Here is a 15,166-nt window from a genome sequence, read left to right as displayed (position 1 = left end):
AGTTCAAGCCCCGCATCCAGTTCTGTGTTGACAGCATGGAGCCTGCTTGGGATTCTGTCTCCCTCTCTCTCCGCCCCTCCTCTGCTCACTCTCTCTTTCTCAAAAATAAATAAATAAACATTTAAAAATAAGTAAATAAATCTATGGAGAGCTATAAAATGCACCGTGATCACGTTTTGCCACCGACTATTAAAATGGTAGTAAAGTTACTAACATTGAATTATTATAATTCAGTTATAATTTAATAATTATATTATTAAAATTGTAATTTATTATTATTATTATAAATGAATCATGTGTACACAGTGCTCAGTATTATTTCGCAGAATTATAATTATTTCACCAGAGAAGTACTGTGGTATAAAGGAAAGAATGAAGCATTTGAAGTCAAATGGCCAAGGTCAAAGCATGGAAGAATCGTTCCTGACACTGTTGTGTCAAGGCCCGGCGAGCATCTTAGGCATGGGACCTGGCCTCTGTTAGCTTTCCAAATCCTCCCCTGTGCAGTGAATTTGAGAGCAACAGCAACACTCTTACCACAACAACGGGGTAAGACTGCCCGTCAAAGGGTTCTGGACGTCAGGAAGTACTACGCAAAAAACGACTACACTGACCAATTTCTGGTTGACTTCCCACCCACGAGACATCTTCATTTCCTCTTTCCCTCATTCGACACAATCTAATCTTTCAGCACATGGTGCGAGTCCCGAAAGCAAGTTCTCAATCTCCCCCTCCAGATCCCCCACCATTGCTGTGGTCCGAAGACCCAGCAGCTCGTGTCCAGACTTCCACAGACACCTTCCAACCATCTCCCTGCTTCCATGCTTGCTCTCTCAACACCCTCCATACCCCACGAGAGCCAGGACGATCTTGGCAACGTCTACATCAGATCGCATCACTCACCTGCTCCAATGGCCTCCCTTCATCCCAGGGAGAAACCTCAGCTCCTGGCTGTGGCCTGGAAGGCCTTCCAAGACCGGGCCCCAGTGACAACTCCTCTTCCTAACCAGGGGCCCCTGCATCACCTGGTTCCTCTTTCCGGAATGTTCCAGAGTACTTAGTACTGCTTACTCTCTCACTTCACTCCAAACTCCTCAAATGTCACTGCCTCAGCAAGCCTTCCCCAAACACCCTTTGTGAAAGGGCGAGTCCCTGCCCCATTAATCTCTACCCTATCACTCCGCGTTCTCCATAGCGCTTCGTTCTGAAATCACACCACTTATTTACTTGTTTACTTGTCCGCGAGGATATAAACACCACGACGGGGGCAAGGGCTTTGTTTGATTCTTGCCAACAATCCTATCTGACTTCCTTACAAAGAGTGGAGGTCCAGCTAGAAACTTGCTTCGTGAAGAGTCAAAACATCTTCCACACCCCCTCTCGTTTATTCTGCTCCACAGGCAATTACAGAGGGCCCGTCAATAACTTGACTGCCATGAGTAAAACCCCAATATCTGAACAGCCTCCCAGGGCTTTATCCCACCTTGGAATTCGAAGTAGACTCCAGGAAGCAAAGTCTGTTGCCAAACCCTTCCGCTGCCAAGCACAGTTTCTGTTGTTCTTTGTGGATGGTCGCGGTGCACTGTAGGACCACTTCATCGTCCTGCAAAAAGAGAAAAAGGAGAAAAAGTTAGAGATCTGACATGACAAGGCGGTCTAACTCTGATCTTGGACACTATTACTTTAATGCATATTAAAAAGCAGAGACAAAGGGAACAACAACTCGCCAAAAAGACCCACGAGTCAATCCCTAGAGAATGTCTACTTGTAAAAAAAGGTAACAGGGTGGCAGGAGAAAGAGGGTGCAGCCACTCAACTCAGCCAACAGTTCTCTCACTCTCATTGCTGATCCCCAGAGGCAACCCACACGAGGAAAGGTAAAATACAAAATTTCCACGTTAGCACTCTTACACGCCGCTTTAATCATCCAAATTACAAAGAAATTTCCTGACACACGCCTAGGACATCACGAATCATCAAGAACGACATGGGTTCCAACAGCAGGCACACACATCGCTCCAAAACCAGCAGAGGAAAACAGGTCAAGAATGGACCAACCCAGAAAGTCACCCCAGTTCATCCACACACCGGCTACTTGTCCACGTTTGAAAGGACCCTTGGTTGCTTAGAAATGGGCAGAGAGAGGATTTGCTAGTTCAGTCCTGTGAAACCCAACACTGGCTTCCAATTAACTAAGCAGCCTTACAGGACAAGTTATACAAGGGGGAAGACGGTAAATGGGACGACTCTGTGTAGGCAACATGAGGACTGCAAGAAACACAGGCCTGAGAATTAGCCATGGCTGGATTCCCATCTCAGCTCTGCCATGCACAGGTTAGAAGATCCTAGACAAAGTATTGCATCTCTAAGATGATAAGGTAATGGAGTCACACCATGACCGACCTACAAAAGGCACTAAATAGACAATAAATGGGAGATACCATCGTCATTTTTTTAAGATTATTTATTTTGAGACAGAGAGAGATCTCGAGTAGGGGAGGGGGGTAGAGGAGGAGAAGGAGGAGGAGGAGGAGGAGGAGGAGGAGAGGGGAGAGAGAGAGAGAGAGAGAGAGAGGGAATTCTAAGCAAGTTCTGCACTGTCGGTACAGAGCCTGATGCGGGGCTTGATCTCACAAACCGTAAGATCATGACCTGAGCTGAAATCAAGGGTTGGACGCTTAACCAACTGTGCCACCCAGGTGCCTGATACCACTGTCATTTTTAAACAAAATATCTCACCTTAACAAGTTCTAGGTAGCAAATACCTAACAAGTCTAACCACTTACATTTTGACACTTCAAACACAAGGCAACGAGACACTTAACAGAGTAGTAAAAGGATATACTCACTGACCCTTTTAATTAGAGTCCGAGAAAAGGAACAAACAAGTATATCCTAGAAGACCCTCACCCAGGAAAAATGGCAGAGTGGGGGGTGATGAGCTGTGATAAAAATTCAAAAGCAGAAGACAAGCCGTTTGGGTTAACCCAAAGAATCTGCCGTATCAACTGGAAAACTACAACTCTAATTTGCATTTAAAGCCTTCATAATCCTATGCATTTGCTTTATTTCCTATATGGAGAAGCAATATCTAATGACTGGCCTACAGCTCTAGTCACAGGCAAAGTCCAATTTCTTAATAATTTCCTCCCGACTATCCCTCCAGGTGCCCATTAATTTCCAGTGAACATTCAATTGTTACAACTTAAAAGTCATCTGCTAAAAAAAATAGCATTATTTTCATATAATGAGTACATCTGAATATTAATTCATGCTCAGCATGGCTATAATAAAAATAATGAAGTGTTTCTGTTGGTTATATAATCTGCAAAACCAAAGATATATTGTGTTTTCCAAAGAGGCAGTGTCATAACAAAGACCTGAATTGTGCTGATGTGCTCAGTGCCTTACCAAATCCCCATAGCCTTTTGCTATCTGGTCCCACTCACACCCGCTGGAACTAACTTCAGCATGCAAACTGCACTCTTGGGTAAAATGGGCTCCTTTGGAAGTTGGAGTCTATCTAAGTACCACTTAGTAAATAATTACTTTGATGCACTCATTAAAGACACTTTGGGAATGAGAATAAGAAAATGGAAAGGTATAGGTGAGAATAATAGTGCTATTCAGTAAGCCACACAAGAAAAGAAGGCACACCATATTTACCAAAAAGAACAGTCTATGTCAGTCCTGGCATTAACTTACTTATTCTCCACATCTCATTATATAAAGATTATCCACAAATACACAGATGAAGACAATGAGGTTCAAAATAACTTGCTGCTGACAGAGGGCTGATCATACCTAGTTCTAGGAACTGATCATTAAACCTAACTGATCTGAATCTAAAAGTCCTCAGCCCCATGTTGCTTCTAGAGGCTCAATTGGTTTTTTACTACAATCATTATCTAAAAAAGTACCTCTCAATCTTTAATGCACATCTTAGCACCTGTGAGTCTTGCTGAAATGCAGATTCTGGTTCTATCGGTCTTGGGTGAGGCTGAACCTATATTTCTAACTAGTGGATCCGAGGAATTAGGATCCCAAACGGGTCCCAGAAAGCATATAAATCCCAGGAGACATGTGAGTAGTCTCTTAGAAGAGCTTGAAGGCAATCAATAACAGATGAATATTAAAACAAGTACATATACTTTGGACAGAACCAGAAATGAGAGTACATGTGAAGGTGCTCATTAATATGTGTTCATACCAAAATATCAGGGAAAGGAACCAACTTAAATAATATATGAATTACCCTACTAAGTGTATAAAACTAACTCACTCATGCAAAGTTTCCCTTCCACCTAGTGCCTTAACACTGTGATGGAGTGCCTGGCCACGAAGCAACCTTAAGTTCAAAAGAGTTCGGCCACCCCACCAAGGAGAGAGGCTGTTGCTACAACGTTAGATCACGGTTCCACTTTGAATGACAGAACCTAGCCTGACTTTTGAGGCTTTTTCCAGTTTACCTGGCAGCTGTTTTCATTTTATATTCCAGTAAGCACAGGGTTCCTTTCTGACAGAAGGTAAAATATACTGAGCATGGATGGACCAAAGACCAATTCATAAATACCTGCCAGTTCCCTTTAATTTACCCATCATTCATCTCAAAGCATAATTTTTCTCCAGAACCACTGTGGTTTGAGAGCCTACTGACTATGCATTTGAGAAGTCTCAATAAGTAGCTTTATTTTTTATTTATTATAACCCATGTGCAGTAAATCTGGTTTTTATCGACATATACATGTGTGCGTAAGGATATAGGTACGCACACGCGCGCGCACACACACACACACACACACACACAAAATCCATTTTCTTTTCCAAGAACAAACCAAGCACAGCCTAATACTGATGGGATCTAGAAAGTTAATACTGCTAAGGTAACAGAACAATAAGGTTATAGTGAAAGGGTGTCTCTTGTGTCATAAGGCTTCGGAATTAGTCTTTGCTACGTGGTCCTGAGGTCCAGGCTCCTAACTCTCATCACTGACCTTTACCTTTTAGCTGCATGTGCCATTGGTGTACCCGAGTGCCTAAATGCACACTGTGACCATCACTTTTCCCGCCCGAGCCCATAACAACTAAAATCCTCCTTAAGTATTTGCCTTTGGGTATTTTTGGTTTTCTGAGTTCCCATGTCTCATTCCTAGGACTTAGTGCAACAAATTTTGATTCAACTCACAGCAACTCATCTTCCATAATCAAAACACTACAAAAGTGCATTCTGCTCATATTCTATCATTTCATTTTTTAAAATTTCAAAGTCTGTTCATTAACCGTGAATGTCTAGCACAATAATGAGATACGAGTATCATGCCTGTTCCTGGAAACACTTGAACTGACACCATTTCCCATTTTATATAAAACAAACTTGAAGAAACAAAACTACTCCTCTTTTTTCACAAATTTTGAAAATATGAAACTGTAAAAAACAAATATTCTAGGAGCAACTTCATGAACTTCATGAAGATAAATGGCGCTTCTGTGAGAGTGATATCCAGCTTACAATCCCCAAGTCCTATGGATTCTACGTCAAACCCATCCATTTCTCACCACACCAGCTACCATCTTGGTTAGTCATCCTCAAAACCCACTGAATAGCTTTCCACACTGCAAATTCGCATCCAACGGCGCTTCAACTTGAGGACACAACCATCAACCAACTGTAATGTTTCCTGGCTTCAAATCTATTAATGGCCTCCCGCTGCTCTAAGGAAAAACACCAAAAGACTCTTTTAGTGTGCAAGGCTCCACGCTGCACAGAAGAGTGCCAGCCCAACACTTCCTCCAGCCAACCTTCCTTCATTCCTACAGGAGTTTGCACGTGCTATTAAACCCTTTATCTCCCTCTAGTTAAGACACATTTATCTTTCAAATCTTACTTAACTCAAGCACCCACTCCTGAGGTGAGCCTTCCCCGACCCACCAGGCTATGTCACTTCCTTTGTTTTGGGCTCCTATACCACTGTATTCCCTTTAGTTGTCACTATGCATTCACTTATGTAATTATTAAATTACAGCATCTAACACTGCACTGGGAAAATATACTCAGTAAATGATCATTTTAATCCACTTTATACTAGCTCATGAATAAGTGCTACCATGCTGACAAATAGGGACGCTTTTTAGAATTGCCAAGGTAAGATCCTACCTTTCCAATTAAAGACAGCATTACAGGCTTCCATTAGGTGATTTTCTGGTTATATTCAGCCAGGAAAAAGGGCAATATTTGAGGAAAACTGCTGATCCTACTATATCTGTGACAAATGTTAATGTATCATAAGCATTCGTAGCGTCAGTATAAAACCCAATGAGATCACTGGATTTAAAAAAAAAAAAAAAAAAGCAGTCCAGTTCCTAATTTCCCCATTTCCAAATAAACATAATAAAACTTCAATTACAACTGTTTTCATATACAATCTAAGCAAATCAAACATACTGCGCCCTTGAAAAGTCAAAAAAATGTTCTTCACAACCCTGGTCATTAAAAAGTCCCTCACATCACACCAGGTGTTTTCCTTAGATGCTTACAATGCTTGTCATCTTGAAATGTTTATCCAGGCCTAGACCTTCTGTAACTGGTCTTTGTTTTTCAGTTATGTCTTAATAATTTTTCCACAACTGGCTCCAACTCCAAAGACTACATGCCTTGTATCCTACGGTCAAGCAGGGCAGACTGAATTTCACAGAAACCGGGTGTCCAATCAAATAACTTCTTTAATGAAAACAGAGGCAATCGCATCAGCCAATGTAGACACAGTGAATGCCTCATAAGTCTATGCTGGATTGAATTCCTTTTATTAAATGCTCTTGTAGTCTTCCTGTGACCTGACAACTCTTTAGAACAGAGATTATTTGGGGCGCCTGGGTGGCTCAGTCGGTTAGGCGTCCGACTTCGGCTCAGGTCATGATCTCACAGTTTGTGAGTTCAAACCCTGTGTCGGGCTCTGTGCTGACAGCTCAGAGCCTGGAGCCTGCTTCAGATTCTGCGTCTCCCTCTCTCTCTCTGCCCCTCCCCTGCTCGTGCTCTGTCTCTCTTCTCTCAAAAATAAACAAACATTAAAAAAAAATTTTTTTTAATAAAAAAAAGAACAGAGATTATTTGGGGGCAGGCAGGGATGAGGGGTGGGGGTGGAGCCAGCACCAGAATGCTGCATTCCAGGCAATTCTGTGATGAGTAAATAAGACATGATTTCTCTAACAAATGCTGCCAAGAGTGCTGAAACAGTACAAAACGGGAAATAATTACCAAACAACATCAATAGCTTCTTTCAAACATTCATTCGTCATTGAATAAATATTTACCGAGGATATATGTGATAGGATATCCCCTAAGCGCTTGAGATAAATCATTGAATAAATCCAAGATCCCTGCACTCATTAGGCTTACATTTTGGCAGGGGAAGAGGGACAATAAACAAAAGCACAGTCAATTTGTCAATCGTGTTAAAGGTAAAAAGTTCCATGGAAAAAAAATGGAGCTGTGTAAGGGGGATCAGGAGGGTTGCTATGGGTGGGAAGCATAAAAATATGAACACAACTGTCATGTATTGTTGAGGGGATGTATTCTGAGCAAAGACTTGAAGCAGGGAAGGAGAATGGACACATGACTATCTTCAGGAGGAGCACTGCCTGGGGGGACGGACAATGAAAGTCATGTTCATTGAACACCCAACATGCTCAGGGAAACAGAGGATGGCCTTGTGGCCGGAAGATGGTGGGAGGTACTGGGTGGGGCCACACCATGAAAGACCTTGAACCCAGCATGTTCAAGGAAACAGAGGACATCCTTCTGGCTGGAGCAGAGTAGTCAGGGGGATGTCCTTGGGGCTGAAGCAGAGTAGTCAGGGGGAAGATGGTGGGAGGTAGTGGGTGGGGCCACACCTTGAGAGACCTTGAGCCTCGTGTCTGAACTTTAGCTTCTACTAAGGAAATGGGGGCCACTGGGTCCTGTACTAAATGCAGACCACAGGGAGGCAAGAAAGAAACAGAAGGATCTAAGGGGAGTGACTTCAGCCATTCAGGGAGATGAAGGTGATCCAGACCAGGGTGTAGCAGTGGAGGTGGACGGAAGTGAGCAAATTCTAGATACATGTTACATTCATCGAGTGCTTCCTATGTTCCGGGAACTGTGATAAGCGGTCACTGGTCTGTCTCCTTGACGTCATCATCACTTCTAGCTTTTCTGGAAATTGGCTAAATAAAATGCTATCTATACTATTGGTTTTTCTTACAGCAAATATGTGGTTATCAGAGCAAACGAGCTGAGACCATTAAAAAAAAAAGAAGCCCATATTTCTGGTCTTGCACGGAGTTTACAGTCATTTGTTCAAAAAATACAGATAGTCCTCAGTTCACACAATGGTACAACCAGAAAAATGACTGTGCAAAGCAAATCTTTGGGGAAACTATTTACGATTGTACCTTTGAAAATTTTGGTCCAGACATGAAAAACTCTACCAGTTATAAAAGTACAGAGAAATGGAAAAAAAAAAAAACAAAAAAAAACAGTAAAATATTTAGCTCCCTATAATTTCAAACATTAAGAACACTGAGAATTAAAGTATTTTTGTTCTTTGTAAAACACTCATCAGGAGCAGTCTGGACGGGGCCTGCCTTATCCTGCTGGTTATGTAATTTTCCCTGTGGAACGAGCACCCCCCTCTATGTCTCAGCAAACTGTCGCACTCCTACATTTGGCTCATTCTCCAGCATCTTCAGGGCTCTAGAATATCTCTGGGAGTTCCTCTAATGTGAATTTCTTTGCCAGTGTTACTTCCTCGGCGACAATCTTCATCCTCTGTGTCACAACCACATTCCTCATTTGTGGCGATAAGCTCACCTCCGCTCGGTCCCTCTGGCTGCACATCCACGGTTTCTCAAGTGGCAGCTGTGTCTGCACTCCCACACCCAGACTCGGCATCTACAACTCCTCTTCTGTTCGATGCGGATTTCATTTCCAGGTTCCCCACTTTTCGTTTCTTTACCGCACCTCCATTTCCGCTAGCCAATTCCCACTCACCCATGTTCGCAAAATGTCCCATGCCTTGATGACAGGGAGACGAGGACGTAACTAACGCACCTGCACGCCTACGGTCTTTGCAGAGCACGAAGAACACGCGGGTGGTGACCGATCCCCACGGACTCGGGAAGAAGCCACGTGACTGGTCACTGATCACGCTGCGCGTCTGGTACCTATCTGATGGGGATTCGTACACCGGAGAGTGAGCAGTGACGTCTGTATTTGACACAGTTACTCATAAGCTATCGTGGTAAATGAAATCTGAACCATTATGTTGGGGTACGGATGCCGTTTAACTAAGCCATGCCAAAATGGTGCCTATCACAAGGATGCAAAGCCCAGGCCACCTATGTTTAATTGAGAACCTACTAAAGACATAGCAACTTGAACATAGTATATTTGCAAGGTAGAATTGGCAGAATTTGCTGACAGATTGTAGGAAAAGAAACCAGAAAGCTACTATTGAATAAATTTTAGCTGTACAACTGAAAAAAAAAAAAATCATCACACTGGAGAGAAACCCTCTAAATAAAGTGAAGGGTCCCCCGCCACAGATTTAACCTTTATGCCCATCTGGAAATTCGAATGGAGAAACACCCTATGACTATATTCTTAGTATAAGAGCCTTCAGTCATCATTCAGCCCTTAAGAGTACATTTTTTTAATCCACGCTGGTTTAAAAAAAAAAAAAAAGACACACTGAGTACCTTCTTTGTGTGGGAAAGCCTTTAATGCATACTCTGTCCCTAGATAACATCGGAGAGTTCACACTGGAGAGCAATGCTGTAAATGCAGTGAATCAGGAAGAGCCCTCACCCAGAGTATATTACCTCTATGGACGTCAGAGAATCCACACAGAGGGAAAAACTGTATGAATGTAATGATTACAGGGAATATTTCAGCCAGAAGGCTAGCCTTTTTTCACACTAAAGAATTCCTATGGGGGCGCCTGGGTGGCACAGTCGGTTAAGCGTCCGACTTCAGCCAGGTCACGATCTCGCGGTCCGTGAGTTCGAGCCCCGCGTCGGGCTCTGGGCTGATGGCTCGGAGCCTGGAGCCTGTTTCCCATTCTGTGTCTCCCTCTCTCTCTGCCCCTCCCCCGTTCATGCTCTGTCTCTGTCTGTCCCAAAAATAAATAAAAACGTTGAAAAAAAAAATTAAAAAAAAAAAAAAAAAAAAAAAATTCCTATGATAGATGGGGCGCCCGTGTGGCTCAATCGACTGAGCATCCAACTTCGACTCAGGTCATGATCTCACAAGTTTGTGAGTTTGGGCCCCGCATCAGACTCTCTGCTCTCAGCACAGAGCCCGCTTCAGATCCTCTGCTCACCCCCACCCTACCCTCTTTCTGCCCCTCTCCTGCTTGTGCGCCCGCTCTCTCCAATAAATAAAGATTTTAAAAATCTTAAAAAAAAAAAAAAAGAATTCATATGACAGAGAAACTCTGTGCCCTTCGTCTGTGTGGAAAGGTTTTAATTGAAAAACACAAGCAAATTTGCACTTGAGACAGGGTCTATCTCTGTGATCACTGTAGAGGGCGTTCAGGCGAGCTCCAGGCCTGGTGTAAACAAGATTATTGCCCCCAAAAATCATAATCTTTAAGAAAGAGGGCAAGATGATGTTTACCAGGAGGTGCAACTCTCTTGGAGAATGCCAGGTAATACCTGCTAGAAAAGCAGATCAATGGGGCGCCTGGGTGGCTCAGTCAGTCGTGCATCCACCTTCCGCTCAGGGCATGATCAGACAGTTGGTGAGTTCGAGCCCCGCATCGGGCCCCGTGCTGACAGCTTAGAGCCTGGAGCCTGCTTTGGATTCTGCGTCTCCCTCTCTCTCTGCAGGCTTGCACTCTGTCTCTGTCTCGCTGTATCTCTCTCTCTCTCAAAAATAAGTAAACATCAAAAAAACTTTTAAAAGAAAAGCATATCAGTGAAGAAAGCATCTGAAATCCACTACTCATAGAGCAACACTTGTAAAACATGGATGGGCTGGGGCTCCTGGGTGGCTCAGTCGGTTGAGTGGCTTCGGCTCAGGTCACGATCTCGCGGTCCGTGAGTTCGAGCCCCGCATCGGGCTCTGTGCTGACAGCTCAGAGCCTGGAGCCTGTTTCGGATTCTGTGTCTCCCTCTCTCTGACCCTCCCCTGTTCATGCTCTGTCTCTCTCTGTCTCAAAAATAAATAAACGTTAAAAAAAATTAAAAAAAAAAAAAAACATGGATGGGCTGGCAAGGCACACGACCACCTCAGTGTCAGGAATGAAGAGCAATGTTCGTTCCTTAATCAACATTTAAGATCTCACCTGAGGAGACACTGATCCTAACATCGAGTCTTCAGCTGGAGCTCACAACAGAAAACCCATCCAGGGAAGACACTCTATGAAGAACCCAGTGATACCAATAATTGCTGAGTGACATATTACTGCAAAGATGCAAAATAAAGACGAAGGGCTCTAAGAAATGTTGAGTGTGGAATTTGGTAACAAATAATAATAAAATTATAATAATATTAATTAAGTAATAATCAATTAAAAGCACGCTCCGCAATAAACTGGTACTCTAGGAAGGCAGTAAAAGTTGTTGAAAACCTAGTATGTTGCTTTTTATTCTGATATAAACCACGAAAATATGCTGAGTGAAAATGGGCCATTTTTTCCATTAATAATCCCTCCCTGTTGATCAGCTAGATGGCTCCTGCCGTTTACGCAACACTAAACATAATCATAAATACTTAAGTTAATCGGAAAATGACTCTTTGCAACTGAAAATGTAGAATACAAAATAATGCACTTTTATTAGAGAAGGGCTAGAGTAGTAACATAAGAGTGACGAGAAGCCTAGATAAATACATAATTTATTTAAAAAACTAAATTGGATTCCTATATCATGTCATACACAAAAAAAAATCAGTTGTAAGATTTAAAGATTTCTTTTTTTAAGTTTATTTTTTTATGAGAGAGTGTGAGCAGGGAAGGGGCACAGGTGGGAGGAAAGAGAACAGCAAGCAGGCTCCGCGCAGTCAGCACAGAGCCCAACGCGACCCTAGATCCCGCAAATTGTGAGATCACGACCCGAGCTGAAATCAAGAGTTGGATGCTTACCCCATTGAGCCACCCAGGCGCCCCAAGATTTAAGATTTAAATTGTGAAGGCAAACTTTAAGACTTCAAGAAGAAAATACAGGTGAATATCGTATAATTTTATAATAAATGAGGATTTCTCAACCAAGACAAAAATAACACAAAAGAAGAGATTAAGAAACTCAACTTTATTAAAATTAAGAACCTGTATTCAATAAAAGTCACCATAAAGTAAAACAACAACCCCAAAACTATAAGAAGACTTTGGAAATTCATACTGGAAACAAACTCACACATAAAGGACTTCTAAAAATCACTGAGGGAAAAAAAAGAGAAAAATAGGCCCAAAACACGAACAGCCTTTCAGAAGATGAAATACAAATGGTGAATTACAGGACAAGAGGTTCAACCAAGTGATGGCAACAATATAGAAAAATGGGAACTCTTATACATGTCTGGTGGGAGAATAAATCGTTAAAAACCATTTTAGGAAACAATTTGGCAATGATGTTGAAAACACATGCCTTGCAACCTGGCAGCTCCATTCCTAAATAAATTCCCCAGAGAAGAGCCTTATTTATTCCTCTGAGAACGCACGCATAATAATGTGCATAACAGCACCAGAATCCTGAATGAGAAATGGCACCAACCATCACATTCGACAGAAGAGGCAAGAAGAGGAACAGAATCGGCAATAAGATGGGAAACCAAGGTATTCAGCCGCAAGGAATGGGTTGAGGTAGGCACTTCGGAACAAGGTCATCAACGGTCCACGTGTGCTGGAAAAACTCTCTTCTGTGGGGCCTATCGTGAGATTCAGGAGCAAACATGGCGATCTCAAGGGGCCACACTGAGCTGGACATCAGTAAAATGGTCACAAGTCTTGGAAAAAGAGAGGAGCCATCACATCGAATGCTCCTGAAGGACGCCAGATTCCATACGCGACTAGTTATGGATTCCTGGCCACAAGACATATGCTTTGTACTAAAACTGAAGTCACTGAAGCAAAACTAAAGACCCACAATCTCTCACACACGCAGAACGTGAGGGTGTGTCAAAACCCAATGAGGCATGGGAAGCACCAATGACTCAATGCTTCAGAAGCTTTGGGAAAAATCTCTTCTCCTGAGTAATAGTTTAATTTGCAGCAACAGGAGCCCTTTGGCACTGCAGAATGACTACGCAATCCTCCGTTCCTTACGGGTAAATGAACCGAATGTCCTTCAAGGCCCCTTCCAGCACTCACACTTTACGGTTCCATGGAAAAGATGAAACAGAGAAAAGAGAATTCCGCTCTTGTAGAAATTCAAAGACAGAAATGAAGCATACCTCGTACACTCTTACCGCATAAATTATCGCTAGCTTCCTCTTTTTTTTTTTTTTCTTTTTATTTTTTTGGTAGAGGAAACTAACAGATACCTTGTTAACATCCTTAACTGTTCAGGCTGCGTGTGTGGTTTTATGCAAGATGACAGTGACGCTTTGTTTTTCGTCTCTTTGACCTATTACAGAAGTCGTCTGTTGCTCAGTGCTAATGACTGTCGGGCCAAAGTGCATACATCAAATGGCACGTCAGAGCTGATGAGCCGTGAGGGCAGCGTTAGCATGTGCCTGGGTAATGTCAGCTGAAGGAGAGCTGGACAGAAACACCCAGATACTGGAGACAGTCAAGACATGAGACCTTTTCTTCATCTCCGAGTCACTAGGGGTACTATGCAAACAGAAGGCGCAAGGCAGCATGTTTCCTCTGAATATATAAATATGTCACCGACGCCTTTCTGGTCCCAGTTCGGTAGAAATAAACACTGCTATCGGAGAGGAACTTTACCTTTTTCATCCTGATACACTACAGCAGGCCAGCCATCGGTGCGGAGTAAATTTGGTGCACCAGTAAGCTCTAAGGAAACCATCCAGTTTCTCCAGGACCTGCACTGTTGTAACCAATGGAGACTCTGCTGGTCTCACAGGCCATCAGCAAGCCTTGATGACACGAAGTTTCAGCCTCCTACGAACTATGACTTAGCAAAAATAAAAGCTGGAATCATCTACAGAGCTCTTGAATGCCTTTCTTAAATGCCGCAGAAACGAACAGAAACATCAAACAAGGTATAGGTAAGCCTTTACCCTTAGGAATAGTCACAAATAATGAGCACATTGCAATAGGTCTATGTGCCCCTTGGAATTTAGCATACCCAAAACGTAAATCTTTCTTAAATTCCCCCCAGTTTTTGCCATCCCCCATTGTTTCTCATCTCCGTAAGTAGCACTGTCCATCAAAGTAATTAAAAGCAGACACCTAACTTCCTTCTACTAACTCCTGTGTTCCTTCAACCTGCCCTCCCACCGCCCAGGCCTTACGCAAGTCAACCCATTCTCATGATCTCACGCCCTGCACCCTCGATTTTCTCCACCTCTACCACTCTCTCTCATGTCTTTCTCCACGTTGCTCATTACAATCCAGCCACACGTCTCCCTTCTATTTCTCAGACGTGAAAAGCCCTGTTCTGCCTTGCCTGTTTTTCCCTTTGCAGAAATGTTCTTCTTACAGACCTTCACAAAGCCTGCTCCTTCCCATTAGTGAGGTCTTACCTTAGAGTCCTCTCCGTCCCTTCCTACCCAACCCCCAGGTACACGACTCATGTTCTGCGATTGTCTTATTTAACTGTTTTCTTGCTGATTGTCTTCTGCCTACCTTGTTTATACTGACCCCCAGTGCCCAGCACATAGTAGGCATTCATAAAGGATATCTGAAGAATAAAAGAAAGAATGGATTCTTTCTATGCCTTCAAAAGGAAAAGGAACTACCATGTATTACCTACCTCTTCCCGAGGGGTACCTAACGACCGTGAAGCACCTACATCCCAGGTACCGTGCAATTCCTTGGTGACGCATCAAGGCAAGGCATATGTCAGTTCTACTTAGCAACTTCTACTCATCACAGAGCACAGCATCTGGCTCAGAACACAGTCAACCAATGAGAAAAGGAAGAGCTCTAGGAGTTAAGTACTATTATTATGCTCCTGAGTATGAGTAAGTGCTATTAAGGCAGCTACTTTACGGATAAGAAAA

The 15,166-nt window shown here is 43.0% G+C and overlaps 1 protein-coding gene across 6 annotated transcripts in view; it reads right to left on the bottom strand.

The window, feature by feature from the left end:
* The window catches only part of RYR2 (ryanodine receptor 2), a 767,906-nt gene that overhangs the window by 556,515 nt on the left and 196,225 nt on the right, over nucleotides 1–15,166 (bottom strand). For all 6 annotated transcript variants that reach the window (XM_030335594.1, XM_030335595.1, XM_030335590.1 and 3 more), the window contains exon 2: nucleotides 1,484–1,603. In XM_030335594.1, coding sequence (XP_030191454.1) covers nucleotides 1,484–1,603 — 120 coding nt within the window. The remainder of the gene's footprint in view (nucleotides 1–1,483; nucleotides 1,604–15,166) is intronic.

This window comes from Lynx canadensis, chromosome D2 (assembly GCF_007474595.2).
Source record: "Lynx canadensis isolate LIC74 chromosome D2, mLynCan4.pri.v2, whole genome shotgun sequence".
Lineage (NCBI taxonomy): Eukaryota > Metazoa > Chordata > Mammalia > Carnivora > Felidae > Lynx > Lynx canadensis.
Note: the sequence above shows the minus strand (reverse complement) of the source record. Positions and strands in the feature narration are given on the sequence as shown.